The sequence below is a fragment of the Pocillopora damicornis genome, chromosome 6, assembly GCF_964200805.1.
Source record: "Pocillopora damicornis chromosome 6, jaPocDami1.2, whole genome shotgun sequence".
Classification (NCBI taxonomy): Eukaryota; Metazoa; Cnidaria; class Anthozoa; order Scleractinia; family Pocilloporidae; genus Pocillopora; species Pocillopora damicornis.
The window spans coordinates 4,162,307-4,182,144 of record NC_142675.1 but is presented as its reverse complement, the minus strand read 5'-3'; the positions used below and the strand labels follow the sequence as shown (position 1 = coordinate 4,182,144).

Here is a 19,838-nt window from a genome sequence, read left to right as displayed (position 1 = left end):
ACTGGATTTAAAATTAGGATAGCCTCCAGGAGCTTAAATATCCTACAGGATTTTGATAAAAGCAAATCGCGTCATAAACTCGTCATAACTGCCACGCAAAAGGTTTGCTATTATTTTTTATAAACAGGTCTTGCACATTCACGCGGCTCAGCTTAAAAAGCCCGTGGCGTCTTTTAAAATCTATCCTTGCTTTTTTTCCTATCTGATTATTTGTTTAACTTTTCAACTGAACTAAGTAACGAAACAGGAATGTATTTGTACAAGCTGATTTGAAACTTATGATAGTTCTGGAATCGAAACCTTCTTGAGTTCGTAAGAATTGACGTGTGTTTATACAAATCTCCACGTAGGATACTCAGGTATCCAATGGCTATGAATCTTTTTTGCTAAAAGGAAAATTTGTAGGCAAACTTGTACACGCTATTATCTTTACCGCGTCAAAACTAACCGTGGATTGCAAGGGCCAAATGATTTCTCAGCTAGACACTGTAACGAAAAAACTTAGTTCGAGTCATGAACGATGTCATTTCGATGCGTGTTTGAGCAACAGGAGCGCTCTCATCTCACTTGACCACTCGTTTTCTCCCTCTCTCTATACCCTTGGGAATACATTTTGACAGATGCCAGAGATTGGCAGTGGTCTTCATCATCGCGCGTACGAGAGGAGATCAATTTTGGCCGCCCGCCTTCTAATTAATCCACGAAAAATTCAAAAACGAAAACATAAGTAACAACCGCTGTCTCACAAGGAAAAAAAACAAAGGAAGATTGAAACGTTTTCAGAAATCTGTAGAGGGAAACAAAAGGAGAAGAGTCTGAGGAAAACTTAAGACCTTTCGAACACAAAGTTTAGTCAAGTACGGGTAACCTGCTGATTTACCCGATTCTGTTTTGCCCAAAAAGTAATTATACGTATTTTCCTTTAGAACACCGTGACCTACTGGCTTTCTTGGTTGTTTTCAACTCGTGTGAGACAATGTGGTTCTGACAGTTGTCGTCGAATTCAAGTTATTCGTCTAATGTCAAAATTACTAGCAATAAAAGTCGAAGTCCCAAAGGCATAGCAATGTTTTCTCCTCAAATTCGTTTATAAATTAAGGACTGTATAACATCGTCTAAAACAGAGACTAAAAAAATTTAGACCAAACTCAATTTCGTCTAATGCCAAACAGTGAATTACTAACAATAGAAGTCGAAGTCACTAAGTCACGGAAAAAGCTTAAGTCACATTTGTGCCTAAATTGATGGCTGTATATCATCGTCTAAGGGCCTATTTACACGGTACGACTTTGTCGCATGCGACAAGCTTACGACAGGCTTACGACACGAATTGTTTCGTGTAAATCAAACCTACAACTCGCTTACGACTCTTAAGTCATGTCGTAGGCCTGTCGTAAGCTTGTCGCATGCGACAAAGTCGTGCCGTGTAAATAGGCCTTAAGAAAGAGTTTAAAACTTGAAATTATCATCGAAGTTAAAATCATCCTCTCAAAATTACCAGCGAAAAAAGTTACAAGTACAAAAGAACATCTCAAGCCATAATTGTGCCTAAATTAACGAGTGTATTATTTGCAAAGAAAGTCAAATTCACAGAAATATCGAAAGTCAAATTTAAACCAAAATTGACGAGTGTATATCATCGCCTCAGAGAGATTAAAGAGGTGACACCGAAGTCAAAATCATCAGCAATAAAAGTCACAAAATAACAGAGACATATCAAATCAAATTTGTGCCTGAATTATCAAGTGTCAAAATTGCAGTCTGGCAGTATATGACAGCGCGAGATTGAATCGCATGGTTCTGTATTACTTAGCGTTTTGGCTGGCTCGCTGTAATGTTGGCAGTACCAAATTTAAAGTCCTTCAAAGTCAAGATTAATTGAAATTCAAAATAAAGTTTGCGATATTTAGTTCCTTTTTAACTTCCATAATTACCAGACGGAGTATATTTTGTTCTCACGGCCTTTTGATTGGATCGTAATTTTGTTTGACCACGCAAGTCCGCGACAAGCAAAAATTATAGTCAAACGAAAATAATATTTTCAAAAAATCAGTATTTTTTGCGTTTTACTGCTTTTACAGTTCACAAGTTTAATTTCACAAGACGTTCGAAATCTAAAAAATGATATTGCTCGATCATCATTGTAGTATTAACACTAGAATTGATGTTTATGAAATAACTTTCTTATTGACTTACTCTAAGAGATATAACTTGGTGTGTTTGTGGATTCCTTAACGCACGACTCCCACTCTGCATTCTTAACTAGTGGAGGCGAAAGACCTATTTCCGGGGGTCAACAGAATGCTCTTGGTTCACGAGTGCTTTCCCCTCCGTAGCGATAGCAAGTGGAATATAACGGATAAGGGACTGAGAGGCAAAGAAACGTTAACCAACTATTCCTGTTACTTTTCTTTTCTCAAGCTAATCTGGCTCTGTGTCAGAATATCTAAATTTCCTTTTCACTCACGTTTGATGGATCTGAATGGAAGACAAAACCACCGACTCGATGGTCTCTGTGTTCTGCGTTTCTATTGGGGCCACTTGGTTTCGGAAATGCCGTACAATAGTAGACCACTTTTCCTCATAATTAACAGATTGCTATCGTTTGTCTAAGTCAGTATCGCGCGTGCCTCACATTTCCCAAATCTATTTGTTTTGAAATTGCCATAGTGAGGACTGAAACAAGACCACAAAGTCGTGCGTGATTGCATACGCGGGCCTTTTAGTTTGTCTAGTTTCAAAATGCGAATATTAGCTGTGCAATTTGTTATATAGTTGCAGTTCTTCCGACCTGTTGTTTGTATTGAAACCGAGGTATATTGGGCCGTCCTTGATCTAAACCGTTCTCGATGAAACTTGGCGTTTCCTGTTCCAACTCCAAATTATGTTCATTTTTCTTTAAAAGAAAAAAAAGCGACCAAAAATGACAGTTGTCTGGCCCAATGCGAAGAAAAAAGTCCATTTTTGTCTCTAAAGGGGTGCAACTCACGGCGACTGCTTTAAAATTCTACAACGCAAAGTTCTTCCTTTTCATAATTGGTTCAAATTCTACAAATTCCTCTTACACCACCGACAGAGTATTATATAATATATGTTTGTGGTCGGAGTAGCCAGGGACCAGTGAGAATCGTTAAGAGATCGTTGAGAGCCTTGACCCTTGAGATTCAAGTGCTTATACAGTGTTTACAGAGTTGCCACGGCAATAACAAATCATTATTCTGGATACAAAGAGTTCTACACTAAATGAATCACTGGAATGATTGGCTCTAAAAAATATTGAAAAGTGACAACTGAATTTGTGGAACTAATTCAAGATTTCTTGAGGAAAAGTTCCTACAAGTTAAGGTAGTATTCCACTCAGAAATTCACATTTTTTGCTAGGAATTGCATAAAATTTATAATTTCGGAGAATTTCCTATCCCTAGGTATTGTTCTTTCATTCCCAACCCTGTTTTTATAGAAATTAATGATACGAAAGAGAAATTCAAGCAAAATTCTTGAGAAGGTCTACTCTTTTTCCACAAAAACTTATTGTGACTTATTTACGAGATTGTTCTCCTCCAATAGAATTGGAGTAAAATTTTACTGGAATAATTAGTAAAATATTGATTCAAATGATCAACGTAACTTAAAGTAAACTTTCTGCTCATCAACATGCATGGATTTGAATGTTTTTATTGTCCAGGCTTCATACTCAAAAATAAAGGCTAAAAATGCTGTTGAGAAGAGCATAAAAAAGGCTTTTTTTAGTATGAAAGTGCTGCTCAGAGCTGTCATGGTTATAGAGTTTTATCAGCAAAGATCAACTGGAAAACGAAAGCACTACCGCAAATGCAGAGTTACCAAGCGCGAGTACAATATCATCCTGCAAGATTTATCAGCTAGCTCTGTGTCTTTCATTTGAATGGTAACATACAAAGAGTTATTAAACCTTTAACCCATTAGGGGTGATTAGCATCTAATTTCTCCGTATTGCATCACCCCTGAATCACGCATTTAAGTCACGAGAATAAAGACAATGATCACCAACTAGGGAAGCCCTTGATTGTTAAACAAATTCTCCTTGTTAACCCCCTTAGGAAATGTGTAAAGAACAGTTTGGAGAATATGGACACTGATGTTAGGTTGGAGAGGGTTGACAGGCCCTAAGTTCCATAGCTTTCATTCAGCTGCTAAAACAATAGAGTTCGATGCGGAAGAGCAATCGGTAATCCTAAAACAATAATGAGGTTCTTTTCTTTTCTTTTTTTTTTGCAGCTTTCGCTCGATAGCTTTCATCAAATTGGGTAATTAAGAGTTATCAACTGAGTTGATAACGTAATTTGGCCCCCGTAGAGAGTTTAAAAGCAGACGTTCAGTTTCGCCAGAGCGAATGTGTGTAAATTGGTCTGAGGTTCATGCAGGTTTTTTTGAAATGACTCAAGTTTTGCAGAACGTCACAAAAGTACTGTTCATCTCCTATGATCCAACTTCTCACGCGCTACTGAATTCAAGCCGGAATTAGAGCTTGTAAGTAAGCTAAACAAAATGCTGTCACTACAGAAAGCATCTCAAGGCAAAATGCAATACACGTCTATACTTAAGCATGCGTTCGCATACAACAATGAGATGTGTGATCTATTTTGATCGCAATATGGTCAACAGGTTTATCTGAGACTAGTTGAACTTTGCATACAAGACTTGGCAGATGAATTTTTGTATTGTTAGAGTCTTTACTTTAACACGGCTGGATTTAATTTTTCGTTATTGCTTCAGCTCATTTGTAGCATACTGATAGATCTAGAGCCACTTGGCTCAGTATCAACATCATGCATAATCATGCATTGTTTTTCACCCTGTGTCCAGCGGGAAGGAGTGTGCCGTCTTTGGCCTAAACAGTGCTAACAGGAGATGGATTTCGAGGTCTTAACTCTTAGGACAATTTACACTTTTTTGACTCAAGATCACAAAACCAGGAGCTACCTTCCCTACCCTTTCCGAGAAGTGCGTGGGTTCTTTAACTGCTAGACAATACGGAGGAGTCGAGGCCTTCTGTTTATCGTCCCTATTCGAGACGACTAAAACGGTTAAAATTTGCAGATGCGTAGCAAAAGCAGCACATTCGATTCCACTAAGTGGACTAAGACCTTGAGTGTTGGTACGGTACGGTGCTTCAACCCACGACCTCCTGCACAGCGGTCTGGCGCTCTACGACATGAGCTAACCAGGCATACATTTGTTTACTAAAATGTTTACTTCCCAGGAACCGAGTAAGAGTTTTTCTCAATAATTGTTTTTTACTATTGCTGTTAAAATAGAGAGAAAAAAATTAATTCTTTCACTCGTCAATTTTCAACTTCGACCATGCAGATGCAGTCTAGGGCCTGAAATAACATCATGATCGGCGTTTTAACAATACTCCTATAAGCGTGAAGTTTTCCTAATCAAAACTATTTTAGTGACCATCGCCAACATAAATGGAAACTTTCATTACGATATCATTTTTTTAATTTAGAAGAAAGCGAAAAATATGTGCAAATGTGTTTAAATGTATTTTTTTTCATTTCAAACAGTTCTAACGAACCCATAACTCGTGACGCCGAGACAAACGGTCAGCTAGCTTGTATAATTCTTTCAAAAAAAAGATAAAAATCAAATTATATTGCACTTGAAAGCCATCATCGATATTTGCTGCCCAGTCGAATGGTAAACAACTCATTTAACGCATGATCCTCACATATCGGATGCGAATATCCGCTTTATTACATTTTTACAAAATAATTTTGATGTTTTGTACTTCTCGATCGATAAAATGTTATTTACCTCTCAGTATAAAATTTTCAAATAAACTTTAACTTAAAATTTGAACCGCTTATCATAAAGGGACGTTAAAATTGCTTGTTTTTAAAACATCTCAGAGAGATAAAATACTGTAATTTTCTCCGGCACTCATCGAGTTTTCAATTACACCCGAATTTCAGGACTTCATGTCTTATTTGCCGTCGGAAACCAACTTTATAGTTAAACGTGGTGGCTAGCTAAGAGCTAGGAACAAACAACAAGTACTGTAAACCAGACTGAAAGCCATTTAATCAAAAACGTAAAAAAAAAAAACCGGAAATTTTGCATGAATATTCAACGAAACGATTCATTTATCAGAAATGAAATGTGCAATCAATTTTACCTCTAGATTACAATTATCTCTGGAACTCCCCGGCAGATCTTTCTACAACATGAATGTGCGTCATTTTGGCTTACTTTTATTAGATAAAGCCCGTTAATGTCACTAGCTCAAATCTTCATTCTAAAATTGAGTCGATCTAGAAACATTCATTTTATTCATTTAATTTTCATGTGACACTTTTGTCACCAGTTTTGTTGCGACTAAAACATCTTGCATACATAGCTTCTAATAATTCAAACAATAAATGGTGGTATATTTTTCGAGTCACTTCAATCAAGCGTTACCAGTAAGTCGGAAAAAGAAGAAACCCATTATGAAATCCTGCAGATTTACAGACAGGAAAAAAAGCTCGCTCACTTACCGTTGAGTACGATAGAGATCTCCAAAATCGCTTAACCCTTGCATAATGCGATCGTTCCTTAGTCTGCTACACTGCTACATAAGAAAACAAGAAAACCTTCTTTTTCTTGCCTTTAACGAATTAGCTTGTTTGAACCGGCACAACCAAAAGTTACTCGTAATTCAGCAAACGCGAATGTTATCCAGTTGTACAGAATAATTATACGATGTGTTTTGGCTGAAAATTATTGCATAAATGTTTGCCACCCACGTAAGGCAGAGAAACGATTGTATATGACGTTAGCCGTCCGGCAATTATGGTACAGAAATAAAAGGTTGCACATAACCCATTGTTTTGACATCCTCTTGAAGCACGGAATGGATACCAGAGTTCAATTCAGATTATTATTTCTGCAGCCAGGCATTCGTTCCTCACATGAAAGCAGAAGAATTAAAATTCCCACATCACAAACTTCAGGTTAACCGGAGCTAACTAAAGTTTTAAACAAACTTATGGGCCGCCAATCCTAATTTTCAACGTCAACGGTATGCATGGACCATTAGCTTTCTTTTTAAAAGCGGTTGAAGATGGAAAAAAAAAAAAAAGAGGAAAAAGAAGGGTATTCAAGAGATCAGAATCGCAATACACTGTTCATCAGTGGTCATTCTCTTAGGAATATGTTTAAATTTGTGTTCTGCACATTTTGTGCTATTTGCAAGTCGTTGCAAGCCGAAATAAACGGTCGAATTGCATTACCGGGCTTCAAATACTGCGAAAATGTTAAACGCCTTTGATCGTTTAGAGAAGCAGAACGTCATTTTTCATGTTTACAGAAACATAATTAAGAGTGAACCGCTTTCACCTGCTTGAAAGCTTTTAAGAAGAAACCTCCTTTTGATCACATGGAAAACACAATTTGAACCCCGTTTCTAAGCAAATACATGGCTTCTTGGACTTTTTTCCTCCTTGTCGGCTTTTTTGTATTATTGTTTGTGCTATAGAATCTCACTCCAATTTAAAATTGTATTTGACAAGTATACGTACAAGCCAGGCGGAAAATTGTCAACAGTGACAATGCCCTTTCCCTTTTCTCAAATAAAACGGAAATATAACTGACCGCATGTAAAATATATTGCCGATTGAATTAATTTTATGTCGCTGCGCTCGTTAAATAAACAGATGTCGTCTCAAACTTTCATAATTGAGTCTCTTAGGAGCCGCTCAGGATTCAGAAGACCTTGAAATTCCTCTGTTAAACTTCAGTAGAAGTCGGCTGACCTCGGATGCCTTCAATGCACGAGTTTTTTATCTTTCGATGACAATCTTATTGCATATAGGAATAAGGAAGTTTTACCTGCCTCAATTTCATGCACTAGACCCAGTTCCCCTCGCTCCTCTCTAAGCATATCGATTTAAGCCGCCGAAAAATGGTAGGAAACCGCCTGCGCAATGTGCAGGGAATACGAATCAACCCTTGCGTAACGCCAGTGGCGTTTGACATGAGTGCTAGCAAAATAGAGATAACTTTTCCATGCAGCCTAATATATGTTTGTAACGTATACATGAACAATGAACATACATGACGTCTAAAAGCGACGATAGTGACGTCATTTATCAATATTGACCTATGTATGTTATATAACCTAACTGCCTAATGTTTAAGCTTTGTTAGAATCGCGACGAACCAATCAAAAGTTGTGGCAGAGAACATGTGACCTCGCACTAGGAATTACATCTCACCTCTCCATACTAGATAAACGCAATTTCCTTGAAAAATAAGTATATTTGGAAAGTGGAAAATGAATAGATAGGTAAGGAAATGAAAAACATGACTGATGGGACAAAAAATGTAGAAGACGCCAAAATACTGACATAGTGGTAATTTTTTTTCAGTCCAAGAGAAGCAAAGCTTTTTAGAATTCTGTTAAATGTTTCTCACAATCATAAAGTGTTATAACTCATCTAGTATTAGTAATTAAAGTCGAAATATATTCGCTGACATTCCGGCAAATTAACGTTTCACTACCTAAACAGAACTTCGCAAGAAGTAGTTCGCAGATTGTTCACCAATCTCAAATCTCAAAAATTTGTTCCTGAAAAAGAAAAAAAATACCAAAGCGCTCAGTTGAACCCCCGCAAAACTGTCGACTGTTACAAGGAGAGCTCAAATAGCAACGTTCGGTAAAATGAAGGTATTGTTTTGCGAATATTTTCAAAGAGCGAAGGCACAGTGCAGATCGAACGGCAAATGTTAATTACCTCCGTTCCTCTTTTGTTATTTTCATCACAAAAAGAAAAACAGCACAATTAACTGTCGCGGAATCTTTCTTCGCAAGAGCGACATTTAGCGACAAGTTATCCATAGATAAATGAATCATTATTGAAGTGAGTTCAGGCGCTAAATTCAACATAAACTGTTCCTCTAAAAAAAAAAAAAAAAAAGACAGAGATTCCCGTTATATTTTGCACTTACCGTAATGGGATTTTTTCATTTATTGCACTGTAATCGAAATCCTCTTCGGTTATCGTCTTCAAACGCATACCATCGGTGAATTGAGGCAATTAAAATATCAACCTTGAACGCTATTGAAACGAAAAAAAAGCTTTCCTTTGGTTACGCCAAATCTGAAATCGACATGGACAGCAAAATAAAGAAATGGACCATAAGCCTGCGTCATATTCTTAAAACTTTGGTTACCATAGAGACACATTCAATGAGAAAATATTTACTGTAGATGAATACATAAGAGAGTTAAATAGCATGTAAAGACCACCTTCATAATGATAATAACAACAATAAATAGTAATAGTAATAATGGTAATAATAACAATAATAATAATAACGAGTTCTAAGGACGCATTTCGTAAGTCTGTGTCTACCAATTTAAAATTTTAAGAAAAGTAAATAAATGAAACTCTTACAATGCCCAGCCTCCATTCTGTAGGATAACCTAGATACAATTAATAAAATACAAAAATAAGTCGCTGGCTTACTAGTTAAAATGAATCAATTTAAAGATATGTCTTTTAAAAAGCGATACAAACGGATGGTATTGACGGTGTTTTCCGAATAGTTGCTCAAAGTGTATTCACAAGTAACGGCGCAACTGTGGAAAAAGTATGCAGCAGCTCTGGAAAAGGTATGCCGCAGCTATGGAAAAGGTATGCAGCAGCTATGGAAAAGGTATGCAACAGCTATGGAAAAGGTATGCCGCAGCTATGAAAAAGGTATGCAGCAGCAATGGAAAAGTATGCAACAGCTATGGAAAATGTATGCAGCAGCTATGGAAAAGGTATGCAACAGCTATGGAAAAGGTATGCCGCAGCTATGAAAAAGGTATGCAGCAGCAATGGAAAAGTATGCAGCAGCTATGGAAAAGGTATGCTGCAGCTATAGAAATGGTATGCTGCAGCTATGGATAAGGTGTGTTGAGGTGACGAATTTAGGAATTGTAGGCAAACCATACGAAGCCGAGCGGAAACTGCGAAGTGACACATCTTCAACAAAGTAAGATAGAGCACAACTGTTCATAGCATTAAGTTCAGCAGTGTTCTGAAAACTTTGGTTTCCATAGAAACCAAAACTCGCGCGCTAATATTTTTTATTACGTCCGCCGTCTTGTTAGGTGCGCAAGGCATTTTGGGTTGATGAGATATTAACTTCAAGAGTGGAGGTTCCCAATAAATCGCAGGGATTGTTTCAAGAAGAGAATATTCTGGCCAACTACTCTTCAACTGAAGTATGTATTTTTTCCTTTTTTTTTTTTTTCACTCGTTTACAACCATGTATCTATAATTCCCGTGTAGCGAGCACGCACGTAAGCTTATAAGAAAGTGTCACCCTAAAGGGTGTGGTTCTCGAGCCATCGTCGTCTGAAAATTAGTTTTATTTTCACAATCACCATTGTAAATCTGGTATGGTTTTCCAGGGAAACTCCAGAGCATGTGATCGTATTGACGACTTTTCAACCTTGAATGAAGAAGACAGAAATGTCATTCAAGCGGAATATTCCATCGGCAGCCGAAATTGATCACCCAGCTCGTGCCCTGTGTTTAACCGTTGTGTTTGTCTTGACGATGTCTCGTTCCAATCCTTTATAGTCCTAATTTGTTCTCACGGGAAAATCTTTCGTTTCGTATTAAGAGTTTGACAGATTGTTGACTGTACTAAAATTGCTTAGAAGTTGAACGAAAAGGCGGGTTTTCCTTCTTTATTCAGAATCTATCTATATTTTCGGAACAGTTTCCAACCCTCGAAAAAATACTACATGAGTAACGTGACTGCCAAATTTCCAAAACTTTATCTGTGTTTATTATTATAAGGTCTGGGATTTAAGAGTAAATCTTCCCAAGTTTCTTACGAAAAGTTTATACAAAATATCCATCACTTCCACTGCATTTGGCTTGAATCTTCTTCACCTCCTAAATTCTTAGCACATCTTATATTCTTGATCGTGGACAGTAAAAATGTGAGAAAAAGTACAAGTCTGTTGGCATTCACAGTGGGCTGCTAGCAGTCCTTTCTTTCCGGCGAAGTCCGTCGCTTCGCGCAGGGAATTAGGGGAGGCTCCCAGAGTTCCGCGCGGCACCCTAGCATCAATTTCCTTTTTCGCAATTTTTTTTTTTACTTTTTGACTCACGCGACGAACTTCACAAAAAGGAGGGACAACTCGTAATATTTATTCACGGAATTTCTCTGTACTTAATTAGGTGAATGTTCTCCTTGATATTTTTCAAAAGATCTTCAGCTGTTAACTCCGGTGATGTAGTTTTCGGCGCCTTCATCGAAACGTATGGTTTTAACTGGTGAGGAAGAAAATACGCAAGTCTGTTAAAACTGTACTGTTTTTTTTTTTTTTTTTTCCCGGCCGCCTTAGCGCTGTAGTTTTTGAGGCAGGAGCTCGCGAGATCAAAAGAAACACGCGCGCAAGAGAGAGAGTGGCATTTCTACAAGAGCTCTCGCGCGCCTAGCGCGCCAATATGAAACAATCGCTGGTTTATGGAGGTGTCGCCCCATAGCACGTTCGCCCTCGACCACTTCGCCTCCATCAAGACAGGTTCCGCCCAACAGATAAAACAAGTTTGCCCCCTGATCTTCAAATGACTTTAAATCCTTACGGTAAAACGTGTTCTTTTATGACGATCTTCATTAAGGTCCAAATAAGTCTGATTCGTAAGAAAAGTGACACGTTTTCCCTTAAGGAAACAAGTTGAAAGATTTGGGTGCATAATATTATCTGGACGCCATAACTTCAGTCGTGGACACTGACTGAAATTTAGCAGCAAACTTTGGAAGGTTGTTTGCAAAAATGCACTCTAGGCAGGTTTTGTTATAATTATGTTGCTATGTATGCTGGGATGTTTTCAGTAGTAGTTGACTGCATAAATATCCTTAAAAGCGGTTTAAGTGAAGAAAGAATATGAACTCTTAATTTTTCACAAAATATTTGTGCAATTTTTCATTACTGTACACTTTTGCTACAGATTCACTTAGGAGTTTGTGATAGTGCAAAACTTAGTGAGCCCTGCTGGCTAACTGTTTGTTCAAAAAAGGATAAAATTGGTATACAAAATATTCAACAATATCCTGGTCCAAGATTAAAAAATTTATTGCACCTTTTTACTCCCATGATCACACTAGTAATTCTCCTTACAGTTTGCCATATAATTCTTACTATGTTAGTTGGGAGAATTTGGTATTGGATCGACAAATACTCCCCCTAATTGAAATTTTTTCTTTATTCTCATCACTTGTCTGCTTGATATTGTATTGATATTGTAAGGAGAAATTCTGTCTTGGTCACTCATGGGAGTGTGAGGGTTAGGTTAACTTTGTTACCTCAAAGCCTGTCAGGTCTGGAATAATAAACTGTGGCACTTTTCTTTGAGCTATAATGTAACCAGCTGCACCAAAAAAAAAAAAAAAAAAAAAATTTAATAGACATTAATTATCATTATTGAATCATTATGAAACAGATTATACAATGAGCTAAATTACCTATCCATTTCAATTGGTTCTTAATTATGATCTGTCAAAATTATCTATCAGCAAATGCATAAAAGGGGTGAGTTTCTTAAGAAACTGTGTTCCTCTGTCAGTGAGAGAGTATAACAGGGTAATTTAGTATTATCAACTGAGTTGATAACGTGAATTGGCCACCATAAAGAGTGTCAAAGCTGATGTTCTGAGTGATAGCCCTTCATCATTTGCTCCAACAAAGGGCTAACACTCCATGCAAAACATCAGCTTTGAAACTCTTTATGGTGGCCAATTTATGTTATCAATTGAGTTGATTAAACTAAATTACCCTAATCTAACAGCCCTTTGCATTTTTATCATTCAAAAAGAAAGTCTGTACTCATCGTGGCCAATGGTGCCAGAACTTATCCTAGTTTCCACAGCCTGCAGAGCAGGCAAAATTTTGGCAAGCGAGTGTGTAGTATTTTCTTAGCAAAGAATTATGGCTTCCATCTTTAATTTTAATGGCAGCAGAAGGTGAGGGAAAAAAATTTATACCAAGGGGGTAGGCAATAGTAAAAAATAAGGAATGGGGAGGGGTTGGGGAGTGAATAAATTATTATATTTTTGCCTTTCCCAGCCCTCTTCCTCCGTTGTCAACTCTAACTCCAACTCAAACATGGCTGGTTGAATAAACCACCACATGCTTCTTGTTGTTAACTTGCCCTAATAAGATGCCTGCACTGCAGGCTACGCTTTCCATAGCATGAGGTGACAAGGATTATTACTTCCCTCCCTCCCTGGATGGGATACCAGTCCATTGCATGATTCCCCCCCCCCCCTTCCCCCTCCACAGCATTTCATCTGGCTTCCTGACCATCTGCATGTATATTTTTGTGGGCCTTTGATTGGCTCATTAGTTTCATATGTTCAAATAAATTTTTTCCTGCTCTCTTTTTTTTTTTTTTAATTATCAGGTACCCTTTTAAATTCTTGGGTAGAGATAGGCACTGTGAAAGTAAAGTGCTTTGTCCAAGAATACAACGCAATGACTCAGCCCTCTCAATCTGAGTCTGGTGCACTAAGGCCACCACATCTCCCTCAGAGGCCCAGAAAACGATACACACACTAAATGCAAGCAGTGGGGTTAAGTTACCTCTTCTTGTGTGAAATCCAGGGTTTCTGACTCCTCGCCCTGCAAAAAATGATAGAGTCTTCAACTTCAATTGTTTTAACATTGTAGAATAGAGGAATTCAAGTATTGCCATGATGCTAACCATTACAAACTACAGTGAAGTATTGTACATACATGCTTCTGATCTATACAAATCAAAAAAGCTGCAGGTATCACCATTGCATGGTTCTAGATTTTACAACAGCTGCCCCTAAGCTTTTCACACACTTTTATTTTTATTTTCTTAGATATGTACAAGATATTCCTTTGATCCACAAATAGCAAATGCTTATCGAGGCAAGTCAAATTTTTTTTCTTGACAAACTTAATTTAATTACACTGGAAATAAAACAGAAATGAAGAAGTATAACATAAAAAGACAAAAAGATAAACAAGAAAAGAAAAAAAGGAAAATTACAGATGTTCATTGTAAAGGAGAAAAAGTTCTAGAATTTTAAAGTGTACAATAAATATTGTAGAACTGGTTCAATTTGGTTCAATTTTGCTGTATTTGAATTTTAGCATTGTCTCATCAGGCTCCATATATAGTATATATGTACGGATGTTTGAAGTTCTTGCAAAAAGTTTCATGATATTAGAAGGTGCACTAACATTATGAACATCGAGCATTAATTTACATGCAGCTTCATCATGTGAGAAGATAGAATTTTTGCAGTTAGAAATAAGGCGATTGCATGTTCCTTTCTATCAACTAAGTTGATAGACTAAAATTACCTTAAAACCTCTTTTGCGTTAACTACAATTTACGTAGTAAAATACTTTAGTTTGCATGACCAACAGCAACTTATACATCTCATAAATTATGAGATATTGCAGTTGGTCTTGCAAATTATAATGTTATAATGATTGATTATCAAAACAGCGATAACAGGCTCTCGGTTCAGTAGTGAGGTAAAGTACCTTTGTAAAAATTCTTGTTTCCCATCTTTCCTGTCATAACACGACGCGTTGCGCCTCTGAAGAGTCCTCGAAGTATATTTAATGGCATTGATCTTCTTCGTTCGCACTCAAATTGCAAATAATTATATCAAGAACTTTTAGCCTTAGATTTCAAAATGGCGACTGCTAAGTATCCACGCCTGTTGAAAACTTTTTGTCCCAGACTCCTCTCACTTAGCACAACATGACGGAGAAGACAGCGTGACAGTCTGACATGTCTAATGATGATATCTCGTAGCAAGTTTTAGAGAATATGTCAACACAGAAGAAATCTTCCTCTACTGCTAGGAACAAAAAGATTTCAGTGTCAAGCCCTGCTCGCAAATCAAGCGAAGGAGTCGTTGGGGATCATTTTTCTCAGGCTAGAATCAAGGAGGTGAGCTTGTCGTAAACACTTTGGCTTTGAACAGTGATCTTTCAAGCAGCAAGCTCAGTAAAGTTAGGTTTTACACATTTAAAAAACATATCGGTCGCGAAATTTCTTAAGTGCTAAATTACTTACGAAGAAGGTTAATGTAAGCAGTTTGTAAAAAGAACTCGGTAAAACTCGCGATGAATTTTTACCGACTTCTTTACAATACACAACAATTTATTTCATCATTTTCGTGTTTCTCTTTACAACAGTAAGTTGAAATAAGAGGCTTAAATGGCCCATGGTCCATCATATAACAAATCACTTATTTTATTAAACCCTTAGTTACCTAATATGAAAAGGACATGAACTCCTAAAGGGCAAAGTAATCCAACAACTCTGTCACTTAAATGTCACACATTCCCATGTAGAAAAATCAAAAGAAAGTAGTGTAACATCAAGATAGCACTCAACAACAAACAACAAAGAGAATTCCCTTGATGATCATCTTTTTTTGGAGTTCAAAGTTTATCTCTTGTACAGCGTTGGCATCAAGTACCAGGTTTGTTCATGCTTGCCTTGAATTCAGCAAGAGAAGAATCCTCAGTCTTTTTAACCCTTTAACTCCCAGATCAAATTTGTCGTTCTCCTTACTGTCAACCATACAATCCTTATAATGTTAGTTTAGAGAATTTAGTATTGAATCAACTAATTATACCCAAATTGATATTTTTCTTTTTTCTCATCACTTATCTGGTTAAAATTGCATTGATATTGTATGGAGAAATTCTGTCTTGGTCACTCATGGGAGTTAAAGGGTTAAAGATCTGAAGGTGGCTGTAAAGTTTAAAGAATTAACAAGATGTTACTGCAACCATACTATCCATTTGAAATTATCACAACTGGAGCTCATTACCAAAGGGAAAGTACATTTTGCCCTCAACAAGAATCTTTAATTTTATGGGGTTTCTCTTTGCCCTTTATTTAACCCCCATGAATGATCAAGACAAAATTTCTCCTTGGGAAATCAATGCAATATTAACCAGACAAGTAATGAGAACTATATAAGAATTTTATTGCACACGGTAAGGAGAATTACTGAGGAGATCTTGACAGTGAAAGGGTTAAAGTGGTGGTCTCTCTCATTTAATCCATGTGACAACCAAACAGGCATGTCCTGGACTATGAAATCTCATTCATATGAAATAATAACATGATTTATCAATTTTTTTAAAGTTAGTGTATTGCATGATAATTTAAATATTTCAATATCAGTAATATAAATCATATGGCCTCTGATTAAAAAACATGCTTAATAAAACTGCATCTTTACTTGAACCCCAAATGTGAGAGATCTCTTTCCTAGCTAAAGATTCTGGGAGGTCAATCCAGTGGCAGATTGTTTTACTCAGTATGAGTTCCATGTTCTTAGCACAGTATTTTGCATTTTTGAGAAAGAAGAGGATTAATATACAATTCAGATAAAAAGATAACAGAGTCACAGGGATTTTTAAAATAACATTTTTCCATAAGCAGCTGTAATATGTGACTGTGCCTAGAATGGAGTTGCCAGGCCACCTTCTCTCTGAAGGGGGATCTGGTGGCATGCTCCCCTTAAAAAAAGTTTGAAATTTAGACTCTTAGGAATGTAACTTCTAGCATATTACTTGACTAAACAATATGAAAAAATATCTGTATTTATTACCCACTTGTTCCTATGACTAAATACATATTTTTATTTAGTGCTCAACCAGCTTTGTATGTATTTACACCATTTCAGCTTGAGCAGCAAGTTTCAGATCTTAAGAAGCGCCTAGATGAACTACGCAAAGCAAAAAACACTACCATCATTAAGAAGGACAAAGAATATGTAACTACGGGAACGCCAAAAGCCTCTTCCATAAATGCTTCTACAGGATCACCAGGTCTCGCTGATTACCATAAGGAGAGGGCAACTTCATCTGACACATGTGCAGTACCTCAAAATAAGCTCCAAGAGGAGGATGTCAGAATATTACAGAAAAATATCGCCTCTTTGAAAGAACTTCACAAAGCTGAGCTCGAGGAACTGAGAAAAGAAGTAGAGAAGCAGGTATGGGTGTTTACATTTAGAATCATTCTGAACAATATTTGCGATTCTTGCAGATTTTCCTGATTTCCTCATATCGAGATAAGCCGCCAGTTTCCACTAGAATTTATCAAGCTTTTTTAATTTGATCAGCAAGAACTTTACATCTTTCTTTTGAAAAGTGTTACGCCTAACGTAGTAGCATCCTTTGTACTCTTCGGAGTTACCTACATTATATGCTATTGCGCTCATCTCCTCCTTAGTAAAATTAACAATACGCAAGGTAGCCATTTTGAAATATCCTTGCTTTAATCCTCTCGCGTGAGTGGATTATAGCGAGAAATGACTCAATCCTCAACCAATCAGAATGAATCTCTATAATCAACTGAGCAATTGAACCAAGAACAAGGTTATTCGTCGTTTGAAATACGCGTACATTTTATTAACAGGCCAGACAGTCAGACTCAAACATGGCAGCTGAACTCGAAAAACTCAAACAGGAAAATGAGGAACTTAAGGAAGAAAATAGATTGTTGCGTACCAGGGAAACAGGACTTCAACTGCAGGTTGATAATTTGTTGGAAGAACTAAGCAGGAAAGAAGCAGAATGGTGTTCGAAAGAGGAAAAGCTCATGTTAGAGGTACCTATCATTTTGGCACAGAGCAGTTTTCAATTGAATGTTGAAACTAAGTAAACCGAGATTGCATTGGCTTTCCTTACTTCGCTCTGTAATTGGTCCAGAAAACTCGCGCCACTTTCTCAATCAATCAGGTGAAAAACGAAAACCAATCACGACTTGATCGCCCGCGTTTTCCCGCGCTTTAGGCAGTTTGCTTAGTTTTACTTTGAGTTTTCATTGCCTAATAATAATGTTAACAATAATGTTTCCTTTTTTTTATTATTAAATTGGTTTAAAAACTTGCGCTGGTCTCTCAGCCAATTACATGCAAACTGAAGCAAATCGTGTCTTGGTACCCGCGTTTCGGGCATCAAAATTTCTTCATCTGACCAACACTGAGGAATATTGCATTTGTTTTGCGTGTAGATAAAGACTTCTTGGGGTGAAAAGTACCAACAATGGATGGCTCAGACAGAACAGAAGATTGAAGAACTGCAGGCAGCCAACGATTTTCTGTAAGATTTGCTTGGTTGTATTTGTGTGATCCTCCAGAGAAACTTTAATTTGTTTTAAATGTAGGGCTGTTTTTTGAGTGGAAAGGATATCCATACGGGATTTGAACCCATGACCACTGCGATACCGGTGCAGCGCTCTACCACCTGAGCTAACAAGCCAACTGGGAGCTGGTCATTATTTCAACTACTAGTTCAGTAGTGTTCATAACTGCGAGGATCGCTTATATTCGTTTCTTATACCGCAGTGCACATATATGATTTTCATATATTTCCAGTCATCATTCACCAAATTGGCATAAAGTAATTAAAATATTCCATAGTTTAATTTTTGTTTTTATAAACAAATTAGGGAAAGAGGAAGCTTTTATTTCTTTATTTTATGAGTGGGACAAAGCTAGCTTGAACGAAGGCCCTCATAATTCAAGCTTCGACACAAGTGTTTCCTCGCCTACAGCGAAAGTACGAGGCTTTCAGCAACGTGAGCGGAGGGGAGGTCTGCCTCGGGCCTTGTATTGATAATGATTAGTGCCAGCCCTCCGGCTAACTTCCCCCGACTCGCCTCACATCTTCTTACGGGCAGAGAAACACGCGTCTTGCTGCGTTTATTATGAGAGCCTGCTTGCAAGCTACAACAAAGTCAACGAGGAATGGAATCCAGAACGTCGTATTTCGGTGCGCCCCGATGTTCCACCACTTTAAGTTACAGAGAACTCGCTAGTGAGTCATTCTAGCGACAATTCAATTGCGAAACGTCGTTTTTTCCTCTAAAAATTATTATCTTGCGTATCACCAGGAAAAGATTGCTACAAGAGAAGAACCAGCCCAGTATGAACTGATGATGCTTTGAGAATAGAAGAGCTTCACATGATGGGATAGCTGCAGTTAGTTATCTACTTTCGCGGCGAAAACTGTAGCCTCCACTTTTCTCGAAAAGATTCAACGGTCCACGGTCTCCCAGATAGAGCCATTACCGGCGTGGCGAGTAAGAAGGGCAGCAGTGAGCAGAATAGATCACACATTCCTCGGCGCTCATGGCGAGAAGTTATTGAAACCTCTGAAGGATGGAGGAAGCAAGCATGATAACAACAACAACCACAACGACGACTGAAACCATGCAATCACCACATGACCACTCATGTTTTCCTCCGCTGCGGGTAGTTTTGCATCCTGTCCTTGTCTTGGTTATGTTTGTTCCGGTTTGCACTTGTGATTACTTCGATTCTAGTTTTGCGACTCTCAATCGAAAAGCGGAAGAAAAACCAAGATAACCACCTTTAGACAACATTATTACGAGCTAAGATTTGATTTTAAAGTGTAACTAAGTGCAAAGTGTGAAAGCAATCGTGAATATTCGGTTATCGCGATTTCAAAACACAAATGGCTTCCGTGCCTTAGACCCGCGGAGAACAATGTGTGCACCGTATATCCGTGAGAACCCTCAATGAAACCTTTTTACATATTTAAGTTATGATGATTTTACATTTCAAAAGACAGATCCGTTGTGTTGGTGGATGTAGGAAGATAAATATTATGCCCTTACAAACTTTCAAAATATCGAGGACAATTGAATGAGGAAGTCGAAAGCTATCGACTGCGTAATTTAAAGTTGATTTTTGTTGTGTACTCTTTTAAATTAGATTGAGACTTTAGTTTTTAATGAAAAATAAAATTTGTTTTACTTCCTTTA

The 19,838-nt window shown here is 37.5% G+C and overlaps 2 protein-coding genes across 2 annotated transcripts; one reads left to right on the top strand and one right to left on the bottom strand.

Annotated features, from left to right (window-relative positions):
- Window positions 1–10,792: 10,792 nt before the first annotated feature.
- Window positions 10,793–14,734, bottom strand: LOC113671628 (large ribosomal subunit protein mL41B-like). Its single transcript, XM_089210304.1, has 4 exons — window positions 14,558–14,734; window positions 13,619–13,657; window positions 12,343–12,407; window positions 10,793–11,306 (listed from the first exon to the last, which is right to left on the bottom strand). The coding sequence occupies exons 1-4, from the start codon at window positions 14,643–14,645 to the stop codon at window positions 11,187–11,189; spliced, it is 312 nt and encodes a 103-aa protein (XP_089066430.1). The 5' UTR covers window positions 14,646–14,734; the 3' UTR covers window positions 10,793–11,186.
- A 28-nt stretch (window positions 14,735–14,762) lies between these two features.
- LOC113671637 (uncharacterized) lies at window positions 14,763–19,838 on the top strand. Its single transcript, XM_027187884.2, has 5 exons — window positions 14,763–14,972; window positions 16,729–17,040; window positions 17,466–17,657; window positions 18,063–18,151; window positions 18,945–19,838. Exons 1-5 carry the CDS (start codon window positions 14,850–14,852, stop codon window positions 18,985–18,987), a joined length of 759 nt encoding a protein of 252 aa, XP_027043685.2. The 5' UTR covers window positions 14,763–14,849; the 3' UTR covers window positions 18,988–19,838.

Coding starts and splice junctions, on each gene's coding strand:
- LOC113671628 (XM_089210304.1), bottom strand. CDS start 14,645: ATGCCATTAAATATACTTCGAGGACTCTTCAGAGGCGCAACGCGTCGT. Junction 12,408..13,618: donor TGGATTTCACACAAGAAGAG/GTAACTTAACCC, acceptor TTTTTGGTGCAG/CTGGTTACATTATAGCTCAA. Junction 11,307..12,342: donor CAGACCTGACAGGCTTTGAG/GTAACAAAGTTA, acceptor CTTCCTCACCAG/TTAAAACCATACGTTTCGAT.
- LOC113671637 (XM_027187884.2), top strand. CDS start 14,850: ATGTCAACACAGAAGAAATCTTCCTCTACTGCTAGGAACAAAAAGATT. Junction 17,041..17,465: donor GAAAAGAAGTAGAGAAGCAG/GTATGGGTGTTT, acceptor TTTTATTAACAG/GCCAGACAGTCAGACTCAAA. Junction 17,658..18,062: donor AGGAAAAGCTCATGTTAGAG/GTACCTATCATT, acceptor TTTTGCGTGTAG/ATAAAGACTTCTTGGGGTGA.